At 39.5% G+C, this 25,507-nt stretch overlaps 1 protein-coding gene across 2 annotated transcripts in view; it reads left to right on the top strand.

Moving 5' to 3' along the window:
* The window catches only part of slc25a42 (solute carrier family 25 member 42), a 30,457-nt gene extending 5,736 nt beyond the window's left edge, over positions 1–24,721 (top strand). For both annotated transcript variants that reach the window (XM_057335175.1, XM_057335174.1), the window contains exons 3-9: positions 1,472–1,593; positions 17,003–17,114; positions 17,264–17,289; positions 17,416–17,582; positions 21,437–21,553; positions 22,051–22,202; positions 22,316–24,721. In XM_057335175.1, the coding sequence (XP_057191158.1) occupies positions 1,498–1,593; positions 17,003–17,114; positions 17,264–17,289; positions 17,416–17,582; positions 21,437–21,553; positions 22,051–22,202; positions 22,316–22,641 (996 nt within the window). In that variant the 5' untranslated portion in view covers positions 1,472–1,497 and the 3' untranslated portion in view covers positions 22,642–24,721. The remainder of the gene's footprint in view (positions 1–1,471; positions 1,594–17,002; positions 17,115–17,263; positions 17,290–17,415; positions 17,583–21,436; positions 21,554–22,050; positions 22,203–22,315) is intronic.
* The last annotated feature ends 786 nt before the right edge of the window (positions 24,722–25,507 follow it).

The following is a 25,507-nucleotide window of genomic DNA, read 5'->3' as shown; positions in this document are numbered from 1 at the left end:
GCACACAGTATGAACGAATGTAAGTGATGTGATGGGGACAGGCACGACTTTCTCGCTCCGAGTCATCAGATCATCCTTATTGTTAAAACCTACTGTTGAGTCTGTTTTACGTCAGACTGAGAGAGAAAATGTTATTTTATAAACAAGTGTTGTCATGGAGAAGTTTTTATCACAACCTTTTGCACCCAGACAATTAATTTTGGTGCGTTTATGTTGATATTTATCTCTATTCCTGATTGGAAATATTACAGTGATAATATTATATCAAAATATTTCTTATATAGATCACCTGATAAGCTAGAATACCCTTTGCAAGTTACACATCACAAACTTTAATTTGATCTTCTTTTTCAGTGTCAGATGATATGTGTCATCATTTTCAGACTATAGATGGTTTCAAAGCAACAACACAAGCGTTACTGCACATGTGCCTGTTCGTGGACTGCCCTTAACTTACGGTACACGTTCACAAACAATAGAGTACCTGTAGAATATTTCTGATAACAATCAAAAGAAACCGAGAAGAACTGTTACTTGGCTAAATTTGCCTCTCCGATATTTTGAATTTAGACTGCGATACCAAGCTCAACCACTAGATGTCAATGTACCATACAGTTTCTTTAAATGCGACCGAACTACAGGACCCATTCAACAAATTGTTCATTTAATAACATTAACATTACCAAATTTGACAAATCGTTTATTTACTACAATTGTTATACAATAAATAAAAAATATATTAAACATAAATTAAATTAAATAAATAGTTATATTATTACACCCTTGCCAGATATAATATCACAGACCGGAAGTGAACTGCAGTTCAGACTCCAGGCATGCGAGTCAGTGAAACGATCTATAAAGTTTAAATGATATGATGATGTTGAAGTAAATAAAGTAGCGTGTGTTTATTGCTCAGACATGACTTTCTCCTGCGCGGGCTGTGAAGTATTCAGCTTTTGTTCTATTATTAGACATGCATCTGTTGGACTCTTTTAGATGTTATTTGATCCAGAAGCTTCTGAGGATTTCTGTCGACATGTCAGATATGTGTTCCCTTGACCTGCTTGTGTGTTGAGGTTGATTTCTCTTCTGCACAAGTGATTAAAGTCATTTAAGATGAAAGATCTGATGTGCAATTCGATTCATTTAGTGTTTGTGATGTGAAGGTGTCTGCCGATGAAATTTCTTTGGATATAATCACGTACGAAAAATATAATGTCACACAGGTGAAGTCAGATCCCAGTCGCTCCGTACATTGTGATGACATTTAAACATGTTTTCTTTTCACATTCTCATTACCCTGATGTTATATTCTTGGGTCTTTTTGTAGTTTCAATTATTGTCAGTTAAACTATTGTATAAATAGTAAAGATGTTTTTTTTTTTTACATTTAAATCTGTAAGAAAGCATACACTACCAAACTGTATGAAAACATTATTTAACATGGTTTTTCCTCATGTGTTTTCAGGTGTTCTTCTGTCCGTGTTTTTGTGAATGTATCAGGTCAGGATGGGTAATGCTGTTCAGGAACGGCAGGGGGCGCTCACGCAGGGTGAAGTTCTGCCACGCCCCTCTTCCAGCCAATCAGAGGTAAGGATAGGTCCTCTTTATCCACCCACTGCTAAATTGCATCCAGAACAGATTCTTTGTTCATTTTTTATGTCAAGCTGATGGTACAGAGTTTATTGTAAGAAACCATTGGATACTTCTATCTGAAATTACTTCTAGTGGACAATGATTGACATTTTGTTTGGATCGATTTAAGGTGTTTACATTGAGGCTGAACCATTAGTCTGTTTACAAATGGATTATTTGGTTATTAACATGTTATGATCAAGAACCAGAAGATATTTGATGTCAGGGTTGTTGTTTTTTTGTTCTGCCATGTGAGAATGTTTATGTGCACAATGGTGAAAGAGAAAACCACAAAACTACCCCTTATATGGTCACTGTTTGCTCAACATCAGTTAAATATTGTGTTTCATGGAAGATAAATATCATACAGGTTTGGGTGAGTAAGTTATGTCAGAATGTTCATTCTCAAATGAAAAGCTGATCACAGTTACGTGTTCTTTCACATTATATTTGTGTGAAAGTAAGCGAGAACACAGAGAACAGATGCTTTGTTTATGAGGAATGCAGAAATAAAAGCAGTTTTTGTCCAGACATGTGTTAGGGATGGGCTTTATTCACACAACACACGGAACTACAGCTCCTATACATTCACGATACTCAATGTTCTTTAATATGTTATATTGCTTCTTTACATTTATTCACACGACAGACGCCTTGTGAATGGAGCTTTGTGTACTGTGTTCTTTGGTGGCTCTTAAAGGTACAGTGCGGGATGTTTTGTATGATCTATTAACAGAAATGCAATATAACATACAAAACTGTGTCTTTAGATGTGTATAAAAACCTTACGTAATGAAAAGTTATGTTTTTATTACCTTAGAATAAACCAGTTGTATCTACATAGGGAGCGGGCCTATCTACATGGAATTTGTTATATTGCGCAGCCATGTTTTGTACAGTAAGCTCTAATGGACAAACAGCTCTACAGAGTGCGTTTCGTATATGTTGGTCTTCGTGTGTGTTTTTAGACGCAGCTTGCATCATCACTGAGTTGAAGACGAACAAAGTAGTAAGTCGTAGTACGGAGAGGAGGAGGAGTAGTCGTCGTCTAGCTGAAGCAATTGATTGTTCTGTCTTAGAAGTTTTGATAAAATGGAGGACCATGCGTATTGCGCACAAGCGCCGACAGAGCGTGAATCTCCGTCCTCAAAGAAGCGCAAACGTGATGCTGCCAGACGAATTAGAGACAAACGGCGGCATAAATCCAGGATAAACATCGGTGTATCTATTTCCAGATGGAAGGCACTGTTGAAAGACAAATGTTTTCAAGGCAACGCCGAAGTTGCCTGTTTTCTGCTAGACTGGTAAAATAATTCAACATTTTCAATGTTTCCACTTTTTCAATGTTTACCAAACAACTGTTTTGTTGAAACGGTAACGTTAGCATTTTATACCAATGGCCATATAACCTCTGAATAATAATGTTTTTCCGTCCCTGCGGTACGTACTCCGGTTGTTCCTGACTTTACAAAGGGGGAGACAAAAGACTACTAACTTACACCTAACTTCCTATGTCGCTGTCAGATCAAACGCTTTGAACAGCGTTGCTATTTATGATTAGCTAACTTTAGTTACTTCACTACTCTCAGCGTGTACTAGATAGCACGCAAAAAATATATCTAATTATAGAATTGTAACAGTAACTTTCGCAATAGAATACATGTTAAATGATTAATTACGTTAATATATTGCCTTACCTGCTTGTATCACTGCTATCCGCTGTCTCAGTAGACTACATCTTTTTTTACTGTTGCGGCCTCCGTCGTAATTCGAAAGGGAGGGGTGAGCAAATGACTCAGAGATTCGTTGCAAAACTATAATACAAAGCTAGTGGCCGCTGATTTTCAAGAACTGCGCCTTTAAAGAGCAGGTTTCATGAATCTCATAAAATTACCGGCATTTCAGTGTGTAACGTAGCTTTCCTTCAATTTTGACGTTCTGCAAAGTTGTTATTTCAAAAAGTCCATGAAAAATTAAGATACTGGCTTCCAAAGTAAGGAGTCGACTCCGAACCACCCAAGCAAATCGTTAGGCTTTCGAATCTTTTGAGTGTAACATCGATACGTCACAGTGTAATGCATAAGCACAATCCCCGCCTTCCCGCGAAACAGGAACACTCTGACCTGCCCACTAGCACTTCAGGTAGTGTTGCGTATACAACATGTCGAGGGGACGCTGTGTTTTGTGCTGTGAACGCAAATGTACTTTGTTTTCGCTGCCAAAGGATGATGATGTGAAGGATCAGTGGTTACATTTTTTCCCCACGATACCACTGCAGTACAATTCCAACCTTGTATAATGTGCTCGTCATTTTACCGACAACTGCTTCTCAAATTTTGGCGAGTTCAACGTGGGATTTGCCAGCCTCTAGACCCTTAAAGATAAGTTAATACCAACTTTATTTGGACTAACAAGCGTCTCAGAACCACAAGCTGTAAGTATGATAAATACGTTATGTGTACATGTTAAATTGAGTGCTTACAATATACGTTAAAGTAATTGTGCTAGTCCGTGTTGTATATTTAGTACAGCTGTAGGTTTCCAGGTAAACAACGTATAAGTTAACAGTGTTACAGTTTTAATAATCCAACTCTTACCTAATAATGTGGCGGTTATTGTAGACTGTTGTCGTTCTACATGTTGTAGTATTGTACAAACTGTATCCCTTTATCGTTTAGTCACGGTAGCACTTTGCTAACGTGTCTCACATTATGGTTTTGTCAAGTGTACCAAGTTTAGCTGTGGTCACGATCCCCTTCAAACAAAACGGTTTGCTTGTCATTATTTTAAAAACGAACTGCAGCACTATATCATTTTATTATGTAAAGGTGTGTGCATTATGTTTGGAAGCTCTCGCTAACTTGCTCAGTTACTCCTCTCTGTATAATCAAAGTAATGATCAACTTTTGGATAGAGCCGTTGTTCTCACAGCTATGACGAAAAAAGATCAACAGAAAACAATAGTCTGAATGGTTTATGAAGATAAGTTTATGAAGATAAAAACTTGTGATATGGTAATACTGATGCCATTTTTACACACAGCGTCTTTGTTTACAAAAACCTTCCTGAGATAAGAACTGTGGTAATGGGCGTTTCGTTTCTGACACGCAGTGTATGAAGAAAGACCAATCACAACTGATTGGGTCAGTTGGCCAATCGGAGCACACTGGACTCGCGGTAGGGAGGAGCTTAGAGAAGCGGAACATTTGAACAGCTTCGGAAGGAATCGTTTAGGGATCTTTGAGAAATGGATAGATACTAGGTGTGACGACATCTCGTGTTACGAGATCTCGCGAGATTAGAAACGCACGAGATTTCTCGTCGAGGTGAAAAGTTGTCTCGTGAGTTGTGATGTCAGCATGATGGAGCGTGAGGGTGAAATTTGTATTGAAGATCCCCCTGCCACTTTTAAATCATTTGTGTGGCAACATTTTGGTTTTCCAGTGGAAATAAGAAACGCGAAAGAGTGACAGACAAGACGAACACAATATGTAAACATTGTAAGAAAACAATGCCTCTACACCGCGGCTAACACGAGCACTATGCAAAAACACATACAGAACCACCACAGCTCTCTACTAAAACCAGCCGCACCTGTGACGAAAACATTAAAGGGCAAAAACTCTAATGCCTGATCTCAGCAATCAGAGCCCGGCAAAATCAGAGAATCGGCGTTCATGAGCTATTAGGCCATTCTGTTGGTGGAAATGGGATTTACGGCACTCCTCCACACAGAACAGGTAACCACCCATACGCATATCGCAGGGTCAACTTCAGAGCCTCAAGTTGACAGACTCTAGCAGAAGCATCGTCCATCAGCTACAGGTTTACTGTCAAGTGTACTGAGGTATCAAATACACCCACATAACTCGGATACAGTAGCACGGTTTCCATCCAAAGTTGCGAATTTAGCTTAATGCGCAAAATTGGAATATCGCATAAAACATTTGTCGAATAAGCACCGTTTCCATCCAACTAGTCAACCGTCACTTCCTAATAAACTGCATTAAATATCAGTATAAAAGTAAGAGAAGTCCACTGAATATAATAATTTTCATAATAATAAACTTGCGCAAGCAGATGATTACGCAAATAAATCGGTGCTTTTGTGGATGCCTGCTGTTTGGGAAACACAGTCGTGATAGTTCTAAGAGGCATTACAGAAATACTTACGACTTTCTCAGGCATTTAAGAATGACCGTAACAACATTTCTCTGCTGTGTAACAAGATCAGTTCTCTGGTTAGTCAGGTTACGCCGTCTCATAGTGCAGTTACGTGGCTTTTTGGAGGAATTTATTCGGCAAATGCGTTTCCATCTCCCATTATTCGCATTAACCCTTTTTCGCAAAACTGAAAAACCACCTCAAGCGAGCGTAAAAACTTTTTGCGAATTAAGGGTTTTTAATTCGAAATTTGGCGTTTCCATCACTCGTTTCTGATGCGAAACTTCAAAATGCGAATAAAACCAGAGTGATGGAAACCCGCTTAATGACTGGGAAATGGTAAATTTTGTACTGCAGACTCGCCCACTTTTATGAGTCCCATACAGTGGCAAACATAGCTGAAGTTTTACAAGCAGCTGTCACTGACTGGGAGATTAAAAAACCAAACCATGGCATCGCAATTGTGACTGACAATGCGCGTAATATGGAAGTGGCTGTGCGGGGCAGGATTGGAGCCGCACATCAAGTGCTTTGCACACACGATAAACCTTGCTACCCAGGCTGGCCTCGGTGTTGCGCGTGTCACTCGGTTGCTTGGGCGGGTGAGACAGTAAGTTTTTTTCACCGGAGTTCAACGGCTGCCGCGTTATTCATGTCCAAGCAGAAGCTGCTACAACTGCCACCACACAAATAATCATGGACGTTACCACGCGATGGAATAGCACTTTAGTATACAGTGGGGCAAAAAAGTATTTAGTCAGCCACCAATTGTGCAAGTTCTCCCACTTAAAAAGATGAGAAGGCCTGTAATTTTCATCATAGGTACACTTCAACTATGAGAGACAGAATGAGAAAAAAAATCCAGAAAATCACAATGTCTGATTTTTTAAGAATTTATTTGCAAGTTATGGTGGAAAATAAGTATTTGGTCAATAACAAAAGTTCATCTCAATACTTTGTTATATAGCCTTTGTTGGCAATGACAGAGGTCAAACGTTTTCTGTAAGATCGCCACAAGGTTTTTACACACTGTTGCTGGTAGTTTGGCCCATTCCTCCATGCACGATCTCCTCTAGAGCAGTGATGTTTTGGGGCTGTCGCTGGGCAACACGGATTTCCAAAGATTTTCTATGGGTTGAGATCTGGAGACTGGCTAGGCCACTCCAGGACCTTGAAATGCTTCTTATGAAGCCACTCCTTCGTTGCCCGGGCGGTGTGTTTGGGATCATTGTCATGCTGAAAGACCCAGCCACGTTTCATCTTCAATGCCCTTGCTGATGGAAGGAGGTTTTTACTCAAAATCTCACGATACATGGCCCCATTCATTCTTTCCTTTACACGGATCAGTCGTCCTGGTCCCTTTGCAGAAAAACAGCCCCAAAGCATGATGTTTCCACCCCCATGCTTCACAGTAGGTATGGTGTTCTTTGGATGCAACTCAACATTCTTTCTCCTCCAAACACGACAAGTTCTATTTTGGTTTCATCTGACCATGACATTCTCCCAATCCTCTTCTGGGTCATCCAAATGCTCTCTAGCAAACTTCAGATGGGCCCGGACATGTACTGGCTTAAGCAGGGGGACAAGTCTGGCACTGCAGGATATGAGTCCCTGGCGGCGTAGTGTGTCACTGATGGTAGCCTTTGTTACTTTGGTCCCAGCTCTCTGCAGGTCATTCACTAGGTCCCCCCGTGCGGTTCTGGGATTTTTGCTCACCGTTCTTGTGATCATTTTGACCCCACGGGGTGAGATCTTGAGTGGAGCCCCAGATCAAGGGAGATTATCAGTGGTCTTGTATGTCTTCCATTTTCTAATAATTGCTCCCACAGTTGATTTCTTCACACCAAGCTGCTTACCTATTGCAGATTCAGTCTTCCCTGCCTGGTGCAGGTCTACAGTTTTGTTTCTGGTGTCCTTTGACAGCTCTTTGGTCTTGGCCATAGTGGAGTTTGGAGTCTGACTGTTTGAGGTTGTGGACAGGTCAAACAGGTGCCATTAATACAGGTAACGAGTGGAGGACAGAGGAGCCTCTTAAAGAAGAAGTTACAGGTCTGTGAGAGCCAGAAATCTTGCTTTTTTGTAGGTGACCAAATACTTATTTTCCACCATAATTTGCAAATAAATTCTTTAAAAATCAGACAATGTGATTTTCTGGATTTTTTTTCTCATTCTGTCTCTCATAGTTGAAGTGTACCTATGATGAAAATTACAGGCCTCTCTCATCTTTTTAAGTGGGAGAACTTGCACAATTGGTGGCTGACTAAATACTTTTTTGCACCACTGTATGCTGGTTCGTTACCTGGAGCAGCAAGCTGCCATATCAGCAGCTCTCACCTTTTTATGTTCGATTTGTGAAAAGGAGTTAGATTTCTCATGTGAAATCGTACAGGGGAGAAGCCAGTCGGTAGCAAAACATTTTGCAGTGTTTGCATGTCCTTTACTGCATAGAATTCATTAAAATAGAAGTAAAATAACATTCATTACAAGTTGATTTCAAAATGCACCTAAATTGTTTTGCATTTCGTGATTTTCAGTTGAATAAAAGACTATTTTCCATTCATATAGTTCATCATTGAGGATTTCTTAAAAATAGTGTAAAAACCTTGTCTCGTTCTCGTGAACCCAATCTCGTGTCTCGTCTCGTCTCGTGGAGTAAGCGTCTCGTCACACCCCTAATAGATACTAAATGCTTATTTTAAGAAAATAGCACCGTTTTTTTTTTTTACCTTTGATGCATTTGAAAATGTTGTTGGGTACTCTAATACAACATTAGGACACTTACAAAAACCTTGAAACCTGCTCTTTAAAGGAGTAGTTCACCTTTGAAATGAAAATTCTGTCATCATTTACACACCCTCTCATCATTTCAAACCTGTATGACTTTCTTTCTTCTGCAGAACACAAAGGAATATATTTTGAAAAATGTTGGTAACGGAACAGCACAGCCCCCCCCCCCCCATTCACATCTATTGTAACCAATGCAAGTGAATGGGGGGGGGGGCTGTTAACAACATTCTTCAAAATATCTTATTTTGTGTACTGTAGAAGAAAGAAACTCATACAGGTTTGACATGACAAGAGAGGGAGTAAATGATGACAGAATTTTCATTTTTGGGTGAACTGTTAATGCATGATTTTCTAGAAATATGAGAGGTTTTAAAGGGGTCATATGGTGGAAATACGTGTTTTTCTGTGTCTTTGGTGTGTTATAAGTTGCCCATGCATGTATTAAACACGTAAAATTGCTAAAATTAAAGTGTCGGAACAAAAGATGCATTCTATCTAAAAGCGAATGTGAACCCAGACCTGCCTGAAACGCCTCGTGTAACCACACCCCAACGAATGTACATCACTTCGTAACATGATTTGACTTAAGACCGCCCAAATCTAAACGCAAGTGAGGTGGGCGTACTTGTAAATCTCATTGTATCGTCACCGCCGCAGCCATGTCGCGGAGACGCTGTGTGTTTCGTTGCGAAAAGAAAGACGCTTTGTTTGCCATGCCAAAAGATGAGAAAACTAAAAACGAATGGTTACATTTTATTTACAACACTGTTCCAGAAAAGTACAATCCGAATATTCAAGTTTGTGCAGCGCATTTCACCGAAGATTGCTATACGAACCTGGAAGAGAGATTAAGACTGGCTGTACACGAAAGATTTGGTTAAAAAGTGGGGCCATTCCAACCATTAAAACTTCAATTTTTTTTGTAAAATGCAGACACGCGCGCAACGTGAAAAAAGACAACATAAGTCCTAATAATCAGTAATAATGTTCCCATTAGAGGCAACAAATGTCGTGTTTATAATGTCTTTCTATATTTATTATTTATTTTGGGTTGATTGTCTTTGTTGAGACGTGGCGTAACACTGGTTGATCAAGAAGGGCCAAAGCGCTCGCGTTATTTATACCATTCCCTGCTGTAATGCGAGCTTGTTTCTATCTCACACAAACTCTGTATGATGTATATGGTTGTTTGTTTATAGTCTTTATAACGTTGTATATAAAAGGTAAAACAGTTAGCTATAGTTTTTAACTATTTAACATCATATTTTTTTAATAAAACCTTACCAATCCTTTACATCCTACTCAAGTTGCGCTGGCAAAGTTGATGTATCGGCTTGATCATCTACATTTTCCGTATCAGATTCGGGTTACAATTCCGTATCGAATTGATATAAGGAAGTACCGATGACATTTTATCACCTGTCAGTACAATTGCGTGGGAACATGATGTTCCGAATATGGTAAGAGGTGCTACATTTTTGTTATAATGGTCATCATCAGCTTTATGTTTTTTCTTTGGTTTCTGTGTGATGACAGTAAACAGGGTTCATGTGTTATGTCTCTGTTAGCAGTGTAAAGTAGGGATGTGTGCTACGATGCTACGACTAATTTGACAGTCGTTTAAACAAAAGTTTTGTAACCGTGTAGTCGACTAGTCTAAAACTAAGAATGGCCTAGAAGGCGGTCCAAAAACTTTGCGTAGGGCCTACTACGTAATACATTTTAAAGACTAAAGAATTTAGGCTATTAATCAAACAGTTCATGTCCAATATTTAATGTAGCTAAAACAGTCATATGTGTTCTATTTTCCTTACGTTATGATCATTAATATTTCTGCATTTGCTGGTGCGGCAACCCTGACTGGATCGTTTTAGCGGCTGCCAGAAGTGACCAGGGCGACTACGTAATACATTTTAAAGACTAAAGAATTTAGGCTATTAATCAAACAGTTCATGTCCAATATTTAATGTAGCTAAAACAGTCATATGTGTTCTATTTTCCTTACGTTATGATCATTAATATTTCTGCATTTGCTGGTGTGGCAACCCTGACTGGATCGTTTTAGCGGCTGCCAGAAGTGACCAAGTGCGACCTTATTTCTCAATGGTGCGACTAGAAAAAATCTGAGGTCGCACCGGTGCCTTTCGAGGGAGAAAAGAAGTCTCCGCGACTCTGAACGTCTCCCTGTGATTCAACAACAGACACACATTAGGCCCATATCGTGGTCTAAACCAGTCAGAGATAGTGAAGGGCGGACCCCCCTCTGATTGGCCGTGGTCCAGATATTCCTGTATGTGTGTGTACCAGAGGTCTCGTTAACCGAAAATTCTCTGTCATTGACAGATTTTTTTTACCAGTGACGGAAAAATCTGAAGGCCGTCCGTCTGTCATTTTGACGTATTACAATGAGGGCAAGTTGTAACTCCCCGTTTCCCTTTATTAGAGCATGATATGCTCGCGAAGGGACATGCGTGTATATGTGATGCGATCTGGGAAAACCCGTCAAAGTAAACCACATAACATGAAGAACGAAGGAGTATCAAATCAATGCACATATACCGCCAGTCCCGTGTAAACTACGCCATGCAAAGTTTTTTTATACAATGTTTTCGTGAGATGACAGAGCTCCCCGTCTGCAGCACCAGGAGTTATCCCCGGTCCGCTGCTCATGCGAGCCGGACCGCGATCGCAAAACATACAAGGGATGATCAAAAGTCCAGACACTATGCACATGATAAACAACGTAAAACTTGCTTCACTGCTTATTAGTTGTAGTCTGTAATGTTTGCTAGTTTCCTTGTGTAGTGAATGATAATGGCAGAGCTCTCGTTCTTTAAGTGTGCCCTGCACCATTTTCCTTACTTTCGTTTTATTCAAACGGCTTTGTACAGTATTTTTATAGACTTCAACACTAGGAATGTTTTTTTATTATATTGTTATTAGAGTAAGTCTACCACTGTAAAGTGACTTTTACTTGTGATACTGGACTGTTGTGCTTTTATTTGCATCACTTAACTTTAAACCGGTTTTCCACCAAATTCTGTTCCTGAAAATCATAGCGCTTCAGTCTACCTCAGCCATAACTTTTGTTACATACCCGAGGTTATGAGCAAAATAAAAACTGATTTGGAAAGGGCTTTCAATATGGTATCAAAAACTGTAATATAAATTTGCACCATGTGTTGGGTTTTCCCAGATCAAATCACATATGAACATAAACATTAAAACATTAAATATATAAATGAATATAAACAACAACGGTAACAAGTAACAAGTAACAGTAACAAGTTCCGAGACGCAAGTACAGCGTGATGACGTCACGAACGACTAGTGCTGCAACGACGCGTCGACTACGAAAATACGTCGACGTACGTGAAATGCGTCGACGCGTCACATGATTTACGTTAATTTGCAGTAATGGCGGCTTCTGCTCCCGGGCATAGTGGAAATGACAAGATGAACATATTAAATAAAACCAGACCACGATCATCTAAAGTGTGGGAATACTTCAAACAGAGTCCGGACAAAACGGTGATTTGTTCACTCTGTAAAACACAAATGGCATACCACGGCAGCACGACTGCTATGCAAGAGCACCTCAAGAGAAAACATCCTGTGACTCTCCGACCTCAAAACGACGAGCCAGCTGCGTGAGTATTTGTTTACAGTAAATTCTTACCGGCTTTGTTACGGTCAATGACTCATAATAGACGTCACCCTAGAGCTGAAGCTATTGGCTAGCACATACGGTAATAATGCTAATGTTAACCGCTAACGGTGCTAATGTAAGTTATCTACGGTGACAGTAAATTTCAACATTAGTCAGATGTAAATCTTACATCTACGGTAAATGATAACAGATATTAAACAACACGTTTCCTCGTTAGACCTTTACTGTACAGGTATACATTTTACATTTTGTCATGATTTCTCCGTTAATACATTTCATAATAAAATTACATCAATACGCTACCCTTTCTAACACACAATTATTATCGTCATGCACAACCCTTTTTGAAATATAGCTATATTTTTAGTTCATATGTTTAAATATGTTACTAATGTTGTTGTTATTGTGTTTTATTTTTCAGAAAGAAGCAAAGCTGTGTGCAAGATTTCTTTCATAATAAGAATGCCACAGTTTGCACGCCCCACATGGCAGCTACACTTACTGATAGCATTCTCAACATGATTGTCAAGGATATGAGACCTGTTTCTGTTGTAAAGGGCCAGGGCTTTCGTGAGATGATCAACACATTTTACCCAGGATACACACTGCCCTCCAGAACCCATTTCACTAAGTTGATGGAGAAGAAATATGTGGAGAATTATGAGAAAGTGAAAGCTTCACTCAAAGAAGTGAAAACAAAAATCACTCTCACCACAGATGCGTGGACCAGCATTGCCACAGAGGCATACTTGGGTTTCACCTGCCACTTTATTAATGAAGACTGGGAGCTTACTTCATACAACTTGACCACCATGCAACTTGATGATCGGCACACAGCTGAAAATATTGCTACCTGGGTGGAAAAAGCAGCTGAGAAGTTTGAGATATCCATGATCAATGTTGTGGCGGTTGTACATGATAATGCTGCAAATGTTGTTGCTGCTGTACGGATTTTGCATGAAAGGCATGGGATTACTTCTCTCAGATGTGCTGGTCACACATTGCAGTTAATTGTCAACCATGCTTTAAAGGATCTGGTTATCAGCAGGGCAGTGGGGACTGTAAGATGCCTTGTGGAACATTTAAAAAAAAAAGCGAGCTGGCCACCACAAAGCTGAAAGCAAAGCAGCAGCAAATGGGAACCCCCGAGCATGCACTAATACAAGATGTATCTGTAAGATGGAACAGTACTTCGCACATGATCAGCCGCCTGCTTGAACAGAGGTGGCCTGTGACAGCAACGCTTTCAGATCCTGATGTCACATCAAGAGGGAAGCACTTCCTGGATTTAAAAAACGATCAATGGAGCCTACTTGAGGAAATGGAAGAAGTCCTAAAGCCTTTCGAGTGTGCTACTGTCTTCCTAAGTGGAGAGTCATATGTGACCGTTTCTGTTCTACCTCCACTGGTGAAGGGCCTCCAGAGATCCACACAGAGCACATCATTTGAGACCAAAGCTGTCAAAGCTTTCCAGAGAATTGCTGCACAGGAGATGACATCAAGATGGAAGCAGGAAACTAAATTCCTAGATGATGGAGAAAATCTGTGTATTATTGCAGCAGCCCTTGACCCCAGATTCCGCAAACTAAAATTCCTGTCAGCAGAGGACGGTTTAAAAGTTCTACTCCAAGTTCAATCTCTTGCACTGCAAGAGAAAAGAAGACAGAGTGAGCAGACACATAAGAATCAATGTTTGGAACAGGTTGATTCAGCCGGTGCAGATACAGCACCTTCAAAGAGGAGGCCAGTGTCTCTGCTGGACACTTTACTCGGTTCAGATTCAGATGACCACAGTAACGGTGAAGAGAACACTGGTAACATCCATGATCAAGATACTCATGAAGTAGTGAGGAATGAGATACTTATGTACTTTGGTGAGCAGGCTCTCCCAAAGGATGAAAATCCACTAAAATGGTGGAAAGAAAATGAAGCAAGGTTTCCCACATTGGCTGTGCTGGCAAAGTGTTACTTGTCTGTGCCTGCAACATCAACCCCATCTGAATGCCTCTTCTCAGTTGCTGGCAACATTGTGACTAAAAAAAGAGCAAGCCTGACTTCAGAGCATATAGACATGCTTACATTTCTCCACTGCAATGCTATTTGAGCTCTTGCTGAGATACAATACTAACATTGATAAGAGGACATTTTTGTTAGATTATCTACCTCTTTTTGAAATGTAACTTGAACTTTGTGAAGTTACTTAAAATTCGTGACACAGGCCCCCAATATTTTTGTGCACTGTTCATGTTGGGCAGTATTAATGTTTTAATTAACTTGAAACTACAGGTTGTTTTTTCAGCTATTTTTGCACTGTGTTAGGCAGTATTTTGTTAGACTTTGCAGCTTCTTTACACTACTGAAATGTTGCTTTTCAGGTGTTTTCAATGTTTTGCATTGTCTTAGGCAGTATTTATGTTTGAATTTACTTGAAACTACATGTTGCCTTTCAGGCTATTTTGCACTGTATTAGGCAGAATATATATTTGAAGTAACGTCTTTAAACTATATGTTGCCTTTCAGGTATTTTTTGCACTGCGTTAGGCAGTGTTTTGTTGGACTTCGCTCCTTTAATATACATGTTGCCTTTCAGGCTGTTTTGCACTGTTAGGCAGTATTTATGTTTGAATAAACTGAATTAAGTTGAAGTATTTTTTTAGAAAATGATTTGATAAAACTTTTAAAGTTTAAAATACCAATGGTAGAAGCTGTACTTATTATTTTACTGGAAAGTTTACCAAATAATTAATATGGTAACCCAACAACAAGCATTAGATTAACCGGGAAAATAATCGGTAGATTAGTCGACTAATCGAAACCAGTTTTGTGCACGAGCAAAGGAAATCGGCGTGCGAGCGGAGAGATTCGCGCGCTCGTATGACAAGAATGCGCTCTCGCCTTGTAATAATGCGCTCGCGACATTTGTCATTATAATAACGCCATACACCAGTGCAACCATTGCAAAAAGTTAGTCTAGAGCCCTGTGAGCATTGTTTTGGCTGGTCTGTGCCTGGGCTTAAAATATGTCGCCTGTACAAAATCCATTTTATTGTCTCCTTTATGTCACAATTTAAGTAGCCTACAAGTTATAATTAGGGTAGGCCTAGCTATCAACAAACAAGATAGCAACATTTTATCATGTTTTTATTATTTGTAAAGTAATGTGTGTAAACAAAAAAGCAAATAGAAAGCAAAGGACAAAAAGTACAGAACAAGCTACAGAACGCATTTGATCTCGCGCAGAGCAAATGAAAAAGCAGAGAATAAAGCATACTGCACATATTAGCTAATTTATAGAACATGCGTAGGCTAAACACTCGAGTCCGCATGTGATTATGATGTTAATATTATTTGACATGTTCTTGTTGCGGTAATGCAAACATTATGCTCGGGTGAAAGTCGGCTCAATGAACAATAAACTCCGTCTGAGGAATCTGTGCAAACTCTGCAAGGGCAGATAGCAGTGCTAAGCGATCATGTTTATTCAAGCGCTTTTTTTGTGATAAACATTATAATCAAAGAAATTTAAAAGTTCTGTGAATCTAGAAGTTGAGACATTTTCATATCAGTTTTATTGAGTGTGCTCAAGATGCACTCACCACATTTACAGCTGATTCTGCCATCAAATAACGTCAATCCGTCTTCGAGTTCCATGCATTTTAAATATTAAAATATTGATATTTATTATTAAGTGATTGTTAACATACTGTATGTAGTTTTATATCATTATCTACTTTTTCGTTTTATGCCTGCATTCCACGCTTCCGTCCGCATTTTCCGCATCGCGGCAATAAGAACCCAATACAGTATGGTTACGCATGAAATTATTATTATGCTACTTTGATATGACATAGTTTGCGTAAAAACCTACCCGTTTTCCTCCTTCAAAACACCCCCACAACTCTTTCAAGTTGGTCATTTCTGAGCGTGCTGCAATTGGCACAAAGGAAACGCATGCTAGATCTGACCTAAAATTAAAACATTTCGTTCCTGATACACTTTTAAAGACCATTAATAATTATTTTTTCAAACATATTGTTTTAGTATGTAATTTAAAAGTTTGTTAAACTAAACATTAAAGTGAAAGTAATTTAAATTATAACATTTTGTGTAATTATTTTGTGTAATCGACTGTTGTTTTCAATGTCGACTAGTATGAGCTTACCATTTAAACGACTAGTCGATTAGTCTCGCACATCCCTAGTGTAAAGGTTGTAAGTTTAATTTCTACACACTGATAACAAATGTTTACCTTTAATGTACTGTAAATCGCTTTGGATGATGAATACGTCTGTCAAACAAACATAATGCCGGTCATGCTTTCATCTTTTCATGTGTGTGTTGTGTAAGTTAAACAGTGGTCGCTCAAAGTTTTGTGTAATATCAGCTTGACATACAAGAACATGAAGGTTACGTCACACTGCTATGTTCTTATGTTTATCTGACTGGTGTAACTAAAAGCTTTATTCCATTCAGGACAGTTTGTGTTACAAAAGATCATGCTTGAACATGTTTACATTATAAACACCAACCTTCAACCTTTATTCACACTTACTGCGATGAATAGATTTGTTTTATTAGGTCTAAAAGGTTGTGATTTGTATTGAATAAAATGTTTTTTCATTGAGAACTTAGTGTTCGTTTAGTCTTTAGTTATTGCTGAATTAATGAGTCATAATTAATCTCTCTAACAGCTTTGCTTTGTGTGTCTGCTGGTGGAATATGTGTGCATGCCTGTGTGTGTAGGGTTTTAAACAGGGTCGAACGGTCCTGAACTCTCTGCTGTCGGGGGCTTTCGCAGGCGCTGTGGCTAAAACAGCCGTTGCTCCTCTGGACCGAACTAAAATCATCTTCCAAGGCAAGAAACTCACATTAACACCGAGTGACTGATTCAACAACATCTTCAGCCATTAAACACACAACAAACACAGAGAAGTCCACAGATTGATTTACATCATCAAGTGAAATCATTTACCATCTTTAAACATTTCTCTCTTTCCATTCCAGTGTCATCAAACAGATTCTCAGCTAAGGTGACTGCTTTTCTTTTTTCTTCTATATCATACATGAGTTTATTACTGTTGCCGCCTTAAGGATCTGTCAGTCTGTTTGATAATCTTAATGTTTGGTGTCATGAACATGTTTGTTGTGTTTTCTAGGAGGCATACAGGTTAATATACCGCACGTATCTTAAAGACGGATTTTTCAGTCTGTGGAGGGGAAATTCTGCCACTATGGTGCGAGTTATTCCATACGCTGCCATTCAGTTCTGTGCACACGAACAGTACAAGAGGATTCTGGGACAGTATTATGGCTTCCAGGGCAAGTGAGTGCGACTTTCCTGCTTTTCATCGCAGTATAACCTCTGAGAAGAAAAATTGTGACGATTTCTTAAAGCAGCAATGTGGAGATTTTAGCGGCATCTAGTGGTGAGGTTGCGAATTGCAACCAGCGGCTCACTCCACCGATCACCCCTCCCTTTCAAAGCACTATGGTGGCTGACACAGGAAAAACATGTCACATTTACGCTTTTTTGCCGAAGGAGATAACGTATTTACAGAGGTTGCGCTAGACTTTTTCATTCACAGGTTCGTAAAAAAATCTGTCATAATCTATTTTTACCCGTCACTATGGTGCAAGGTGATATTACGTGTTAATTAGCATGTTTGTGATGTCATCGCGACGTACACGTTCTTTGAACTTACTGTATTTTAATGCCCAATAAAGCCAACGTCGTTTGCATATTTAATGTTTCTGTTGTCAGACATAAAATACTAATTACAGACAAATGTTCATATGTCCAGTCAGTAACAATGACAGGTGCTTGTAAACGCTGTTTTGTAATCATTCATTCATTCACTTACAAATACCTTTAAGCTGCTGTTCGTTCATGAACGGAGAAGACGCAGAGAGACATTTTTCCACTCACTGAAAGTTAAGGTTTATCCAAAATGATGCTAGTCCCTATTGCTCTCTGAAGGAAAACAGTCTGCAAACAACTGGTTTGTGCGTGCCTGTGTGTGTATGAGAGCACGCAACGGTCATTCGGAAATCGGAAAGTGTAAACTCGTGTTATTTATATGCAGATTGATGAGACCGTGTTGCATGACAGATGCATGCTTTGTAGAATCAGATTCACAGACAACGTTAGAGATTGCTGTGTTATTACAAAAAGTGCAATTAGATTTTCAGTTCATTTTGAAACTATGGCGAAACAAATTAGACGGTGGTGGACCATCATAGTTGCATTGTTTATACACGCCCCTGGCTCCGGACCTTAAGTCTGATCCCGCGTGAGTTTTCCTGAATGGACGAGGCACTTATGAGTGATGAATGAGTGTTCCTGTGTAGCTCAGTTGGTAGAGCATTGCGCTAACAACGCAAGGTTGTGGGTTCGATCCTAGGGAACACGCACTGATAAAAAAAAAACATGTATAGACTAAATGCATTGTAGGTCGCTTTGGATAAAAGCTTCTGTCAAATGCATCAATGTAAATGAATGGGAAACGTATGCGTCCCAGTGTTTCCCACAGAATTTTGTGAGACTATGGGGGCTAAACATATTTTCCTCTAGGGGGGTCCGGGGGCATGCTCCGGAAAATTTAGCATATTTTAAAGGTAAATGCTGCAATCTGGTGCATTTTAAGAGCAAAATTAAGTGACTCAATCTATAAGAATACAATAGCTATAGTAGTAATTTAATCATTGACACCATAGATATAAATGGGGATAACACATGGTAAAATGAGAGTTCACAAACAAAAAAAGTCAAAAACATGTAGAGCATGAGCCATCAAAAAATGAAGCAAAAAAGTGTTTAATAGTTGACCTAATTTATATATTGCCATATATTAAAACGCAGGCCGGGCATCAGGCCTTTTTCACAGTGCCATTTTCCCACTGCCCCGAATGGCAGTAGGCCTATCACTTTACTATCTGGACCAGAGCATTCATACATTATTATGATGCGGCGACTGTTTAGAGTTAACCTGTAAGAAAAGCGCACACTCTCTCAGCACAACAGAGTAATGTTAAGTTTGTGATTTATTATGTTTTCAACTTTATGCGCGCGTTGCGCAGACCTAACACGAAAGCAATTAATGACAGACGCTTTCTCCTGCGGTACACGCGTATCGGTCTGAGCAGCGCTGCTTGATGTCCGACAAACCAAATATATTGACAAGTTTTGGACACAGTGACACACAGTGCAGCATGTAATCGTGTGTGGCGTGCCCCCGTATCATATATTTTTCTTACAGCGACAGCCGAAGCTAAAGGAGGAATTTAAGCAGACTCATGCTCATCATGCATTCAAATTGTAGTATATACAGCAAATGGTTTGGTCCAGTATTCCCCTGTGTTGTTCATGCAATTGGTATGGGCCAGGGGCGGTGTGTATGTTCCTAAACTGAATAGTGCAGGTGCCGAGTAAAGAGTCTGAACATGAAAACAGCTCTGTGTTTATGTGTATTCTGTTAACATGCAGATTAATGAAGAACACAACACAAATCATTAAAATTGGCGGTTGGCAATCAAACTACGTTCTGTGCCTGAGCAACAAACAAATATACTCAAAACATTTTTCTAACCTAATAAAGAAACGAAACAAAACTTTTTTACTGTTTATTTATTCTAAACTATTTTAACAGTTTAAACAGTGTCATTCACATCATTAATTCAAATTCATGCTCCAGCACATTTGGCTATCAAACTGCAGAAATGGTGTATGTCAAATGTCCCTACATGCAGACTGCTATTTTAGCTGGAAATAATATGATGCTGAAGCTGACCATAATGATGTTAACGCCATGAGGTAATGCTATCTGTTTGCTCTGTCGTACACTGATAAAATCATGTTTGTACTGGTGGATAACTGCAGTGAATACTGAAACATTAGATTAGTGAGCATGCGTGCGTTCGTATGTACAGTATGTGTCTGTGTGTGTGCTGCGCACATTGCGCTGAAGCGACAGAGAGGCCGTGAACAATGGCACAACAACGAAACAGCGGTGCAGAATTCAACGTTACAAATAGTTATGTTGTTGTAAGAAAAACAATTTGGCTCGTTTTAAGACTGTGGCAGATCAAAATAGTCTATGGCGGGCCGCCATAGTCTCGTCAATGATTGGGAAACACTGCGTCCCTACTAGGGCTGGGCGATGTGACGATGTTATCGTATATCCCCGATGTGTCGCAAATATCCCGATGTCGATTACAACAGACAGATACCAGACGACAATTGATAATAGTGGAAAATACGCGTTATAACATTATCATGCGATGTAGGCTTTAGCGTGAACGTTAATGTTCATATGCCCAGGCAGTCAGTAACAGTGACAGAATTTTGGAAACGCTGTTTTGTTCGGTAAATTGAAAGTGCTGCTGTTTTCTGCCGGTCGGTGCATATAGACCAAGAGAAAGACGAGCTGCGTCGGCAAAGCAAAACCTCACGCTCGCGGGGCTGTACCGGTGTTCGAATTGTCCTACCCTGTCAGATTTTCTAAACTTAATATAATCTAAACCACATCGACAAAATAAACAGGATGATTTGACAATGCAAAATACCCTGTCAGATAGTCCTACCATCTTAAAATAAACATATAAAATGAATTTACATCGTAAATACCCTGTCAGATTATCCTACCAGCATAAAAGAAATATGTTCATTTACAGCGCAACAACCAATCAAATTATACTAAGGTATTAAATAATATGTAGAATGATTTAACAACAAAAACACACTTTCATATTCCCGTAGCAGAATAAAATAAACTGGTAGAATGATTTTATAGCGCAAAAAAATGACGTAACAGGACAAAAAGGGAATTACAAACTGCCCTCATTGTAATCCGTCAAAATGATGGACGGCCTTCAGATTTTTATGTCACTGGTATAAAAATTACGTCTATTACGGAGAATTTTCGGTTAACGCGACCTCTGCATATTTACGTGCTCTGTAGAGCCGTTTGTCCATTAGGGCCACTGTGGAAACAGTAGATAGAATAAGCTATTTCTATCGAAATCAAATCAAGATCAAAAGTTGATTGTAGGGACAGTAAATGATGCTGGAGGTCTGCCCCTCTCAGAAACCCATCATGATGATGTCATCTGTGTCTGTCCACTCTCTCTCTCTCTCTCTCTCTCTCTCTCTCTCTCTCTCTCTCTCTCTCTCTCTCTCAGAGCTCTGCCTCCTGTGCCACGGCTGCTTGCAGGTTCACTGGCGGGCACCACTGCTGCCATGCTCACATATCCACTGGACATGGTCCGCGCTCGCATGGCCGTCACACCTAAAGAAATGTGAGACTGCTAAATATGATGTCATGACATTGACCATTCTCTCTATTCTTTTATGTTTGGTGATATCAGCATTTTGACTTTGTTTACATGAAGAAAGCTGGATCTTCGTCTGTGATAAATGTCTCCACCTTATTTGTTGAGTACAATACGTGTATTTAAAATACACTTTGAATGCAAAGTGTGGTGTTCGGCTGATGATGATGGGTACAGTTCCGCTATTTGCTATTCTGCTATCTGTTATGTTCAATACTTAATGAGTTACAGACGGGCAAACTTTGGAAAAAGAACACAGAACATGCTTTATCCTCATGTTTGAACTGTAACCATTGGCATTTAATGCAACAAGGATAGCTAAAGTCAACAGATTCTACTAACAGATTTACAAATATCTGTGTTAAAATAAAATGAAGATGCTGACATCTTTTCAAAATCTCAAGTGTAAATGATGATTTTGAACACTTCTGTAATTGATGTCCTGTGATGTGATGATCTCTCAGGTACAGTAATATTCTGCACGTGTTTGTGCGGATATCACGTGAGGAGGGCTTGAAGACGCTCTACAGAGGATTTACTCCCACTATACTGGGTGTGGTACCGTACGCAGGACTCAGTTTCTTCACCTACGAGACACTGAAGAAAATTCACGCTGGTAGAAGCTCACGGCAAAATGTCACTTTTAGTTTTTTTGTTGTTATTTTTATTCACTGAAAGTTTCACTGTATTAAATCTTTGTTGCGTTTTCACTAATATATTTTGTTTCAGAGCGAACGGGCCGCTCACAGCCGTACTCATACGAGCGTCTGGCGTTCGGGGCGTGCGCGGGGCTGATCGGTCAGTCCGCCTCATACCCGCTGGACGTGGTGCGCAGGCGAATGCAGACGGCGGGTGTCACTGGACACACGTACGGCACCATCGCGGGCACCATGCGGGAGATCGTGGTGGAAGAGGGCGTGGTCCGCGGTCTCTACAAGGGTCTGAGTATGAACTGGGTCAAGGGTCCGATCGCGGTGGGCATCAGCTTCACGACCTTCGACCTCACGCAGATCGTCCTGCGCAAATTTCAGCAGTTGGGTTATAATGGTCGGTAACGGTGACTTTTCGGTGTGATGTCATCGGATGACGCGAGAACACTCGTGTGTGACATAACAGAGCTTGTGGTGCAGAAACGGAGGAGAAACTCTTTTATTTTTTAATTCGAGCAAATGCTGCCGGTGAACAGAAGAGGAAAGGTGTGATGTCTTTCGCCGATCGTTTTAATACACGTGCTGGATTGTGATATTATATGTACAGATTTTGGTTTTGCCATGCAAGTGTGTGTGAGTCGCGGTTCTGTAAGTACAATATTATCTGTTCTGAATGTCTCTCTGGATACGTGATTCAGTTTGTCTTACAGTATTCTCCTCTGTGAGCTGCGTGAAGATGTTTTATTTGTGGAACGTCAGAGGCCTTCATGAAACAAAAACACATGTAGAGTTTACAGCACGTGTGTGTGTTTATATGAATGATATTTTAGTATTTTGACTGAAAAATGAAACCTGTTTTCACAGGCGTTAAGATTTGTCATGACATTAAAGCTGAATCTGTCTTTACTGTCATGAGTCATGGGGGTGTCAAGATACATCGTGGTGTGACATATAGTGAAACAAACAAAAAAAGATATGAATCGTACAAAGCTATTTTTTTGTCCAAATTCAGTTTTAGTTTTCAGAGTGACAAATTTAATTTTTAATAATTTACACACAGTAGGTTTGGTTAAGCCTTGAATGTCGTCAATTCTTTAACAAGCTGTATAGAAAAAGTATTATTGAATCGAGTAAAGTCTGTTATTTTAATTTCAACTTGCCCTGTGTATTGTGGAAGTGTGTATCATTGCACCCCAGTCATGAACTTAATGTCACAGTGTGAGAAATCTTAATGACCCTAAAAAATAGGCTTCAGTATCAGATTTTGAATTGTGGGCAAAATTTTAACCAAACAGGATTCACTAGACTGATATTCACACTTTTTAGTGACTAATCATAACCAAAGAACGTAATTTGATCTACGACAGGAGACGTGTGTGTATGTGCGTGTGTGCGTGCACTTTCGTGCATCACACAGACTGATCAATGATGTGTGTGTGTGCGTGTTGCTGGTGATGTGTATTTTGTGTTTTGCATTTGTCTGCAGTCCTTAAGTGCCTAGACAAAGATACGACCCATGAACAAACTGACTTCATCTCATGCTGATGTATGAACACTTCAAACTGGTCTAATATATTAGCTTACATTCAGCTTGTTGTTATTCTGTTTATGAAAAAATATTGTTGTGCTATTTGTAAAAAAAATACATAAGAAATGACAGCAAAAAATGTTCGAAACGGGTACTGGCTTGGTCATGAAGAAATAGTTCACCCAAAAAAATGTGGATTCTGTCATCATTTCTTTAACCTCATGTCATTCAGAATTTTGTTTGGATTAAAACACGTGCAGTTGATTTTATAAATGTGTAAGTGCTGTTTTTAGATTCTGACAGTCCTGCTTTCATTCAGATGTAAATGGAAAATAACCAGAAGCCAGGATCATGTGAGTTTGAAAGGACATGAGGGTGAGTGAATGATGACACAGTTTTCATCTTTCAGTGAACTGTTCCTTTAATTGATGTTTTATTTATGACGCAAAAACTTTAGAGACAGTATTACAGATGTAATCTGGTCTTTATTAATCTGGTAGATATTTGGATTTCATTACAGAATGTGACCTGGACGATAATGTGATGACATGTTTAAGAGTGACTGAAGTGTGATGTGTTTTTTTCTGGGGTCACAGTATTTATTCTGACACATCACATCTCTTACTAACCAGACAATCACATAACACTAAAGCACAATGTCCTAATATCTATAACCAGTCCTAAATACATTTAAAATATAAACTAACACCTATACTGAGATTGTTATTTTCAATTTAAAGATCGGATGAGGTTTAATTGAAACGTTAACAAAACAGAGATTGTAGATCAAGATTTATTCATTTGGAGTTGACTTGAGTTTATAGTGTTTTGGAAGCAGCATTTCTAAGGTATACCATCACTAAAATCTCTCATTTTGAGACCGTTTTTGTCGATTTTGTGCCAAAATGAATGTAAATTAAACTAATGATGTAATAATTGTTCTTTGTTCGTGACTTACTTTAACTGCTACACTGAAACAGTAGCTGTGTTTACATGGACCATTGTAATCTGATTAAACGTCCAATCCGAATGAAAATGTTCCATATAAACACGTCAATCAGATTAAAAATGGCCAAGCCGATTTAAATTTTAGTCGGATTGTAAGGGGTGTTTTAAACCGTTTGTAATCCGCTTAATAGGACATGTATACGCTTGATCTGATTGAAAACGAACTAGAAAGGGACGCAATGACGTATAACGCACATGTTGTCGAAGTAGAGATGGGGTGTGGGAAACAAAATTGGTCTGCAACAGAAACCATTTTGTTGCTTAATATTTTAAAAGAACAGAAAATTGTTGAAAGATTAGACTGTCGCAAGTCACGGAATAATGAACTGTTCAAGCAGGTGTTTGGAAAACTGCAAGAAGCCGGGATAAACAGGTCATTTGAGCAAATAAAAAAAAAACGCTGGAAAGCCCTGAAGAGTAGATACTACAAAGCGAAATCCCCGGCTAATTTTCCCTTCTACAATATTATGGATGAGATAATGGGAGAAAGACCACTGGTAAACGTCGCTGCTCATGGCGTAGATGTCGGCTTCCCGGTTCCGGAAGAGGATTCGCTTGATGGGAGCAATAGTATCCAGCTGCAGGCCCGCAACCACTCATTTTTAGACACGATCCAGACCACCAGTTTCAGGGCGGAAGGGGCGGGCTACGCGCGCTTTCGGCCGGAAGGGTCGGGCCTAGGGCTGCAACTAACGATTATTTTGATAATCGATTAGTTGGACGATTGTTTTTCCG

This window comes from Triplophysa rosa, linkage group LG5 (assembly GCF_024868665.1).
Source record: "Triplophysa rosa linkage group LG5, Trosa_1v2, whole genome shotgun sequence".
Taxonomy (NCBI): domain Eukaryota; kingdom Metazoa; phylum Chordata; class Actinopteri; order Cypriniformes; family Nemacheilidae; genus Triplophysa; species Triplophysa rosa.
Note: the sequence above shows the minus strand (reverse complement) of the source record. Positions and strands in the feature narration are given on the sequence as shown.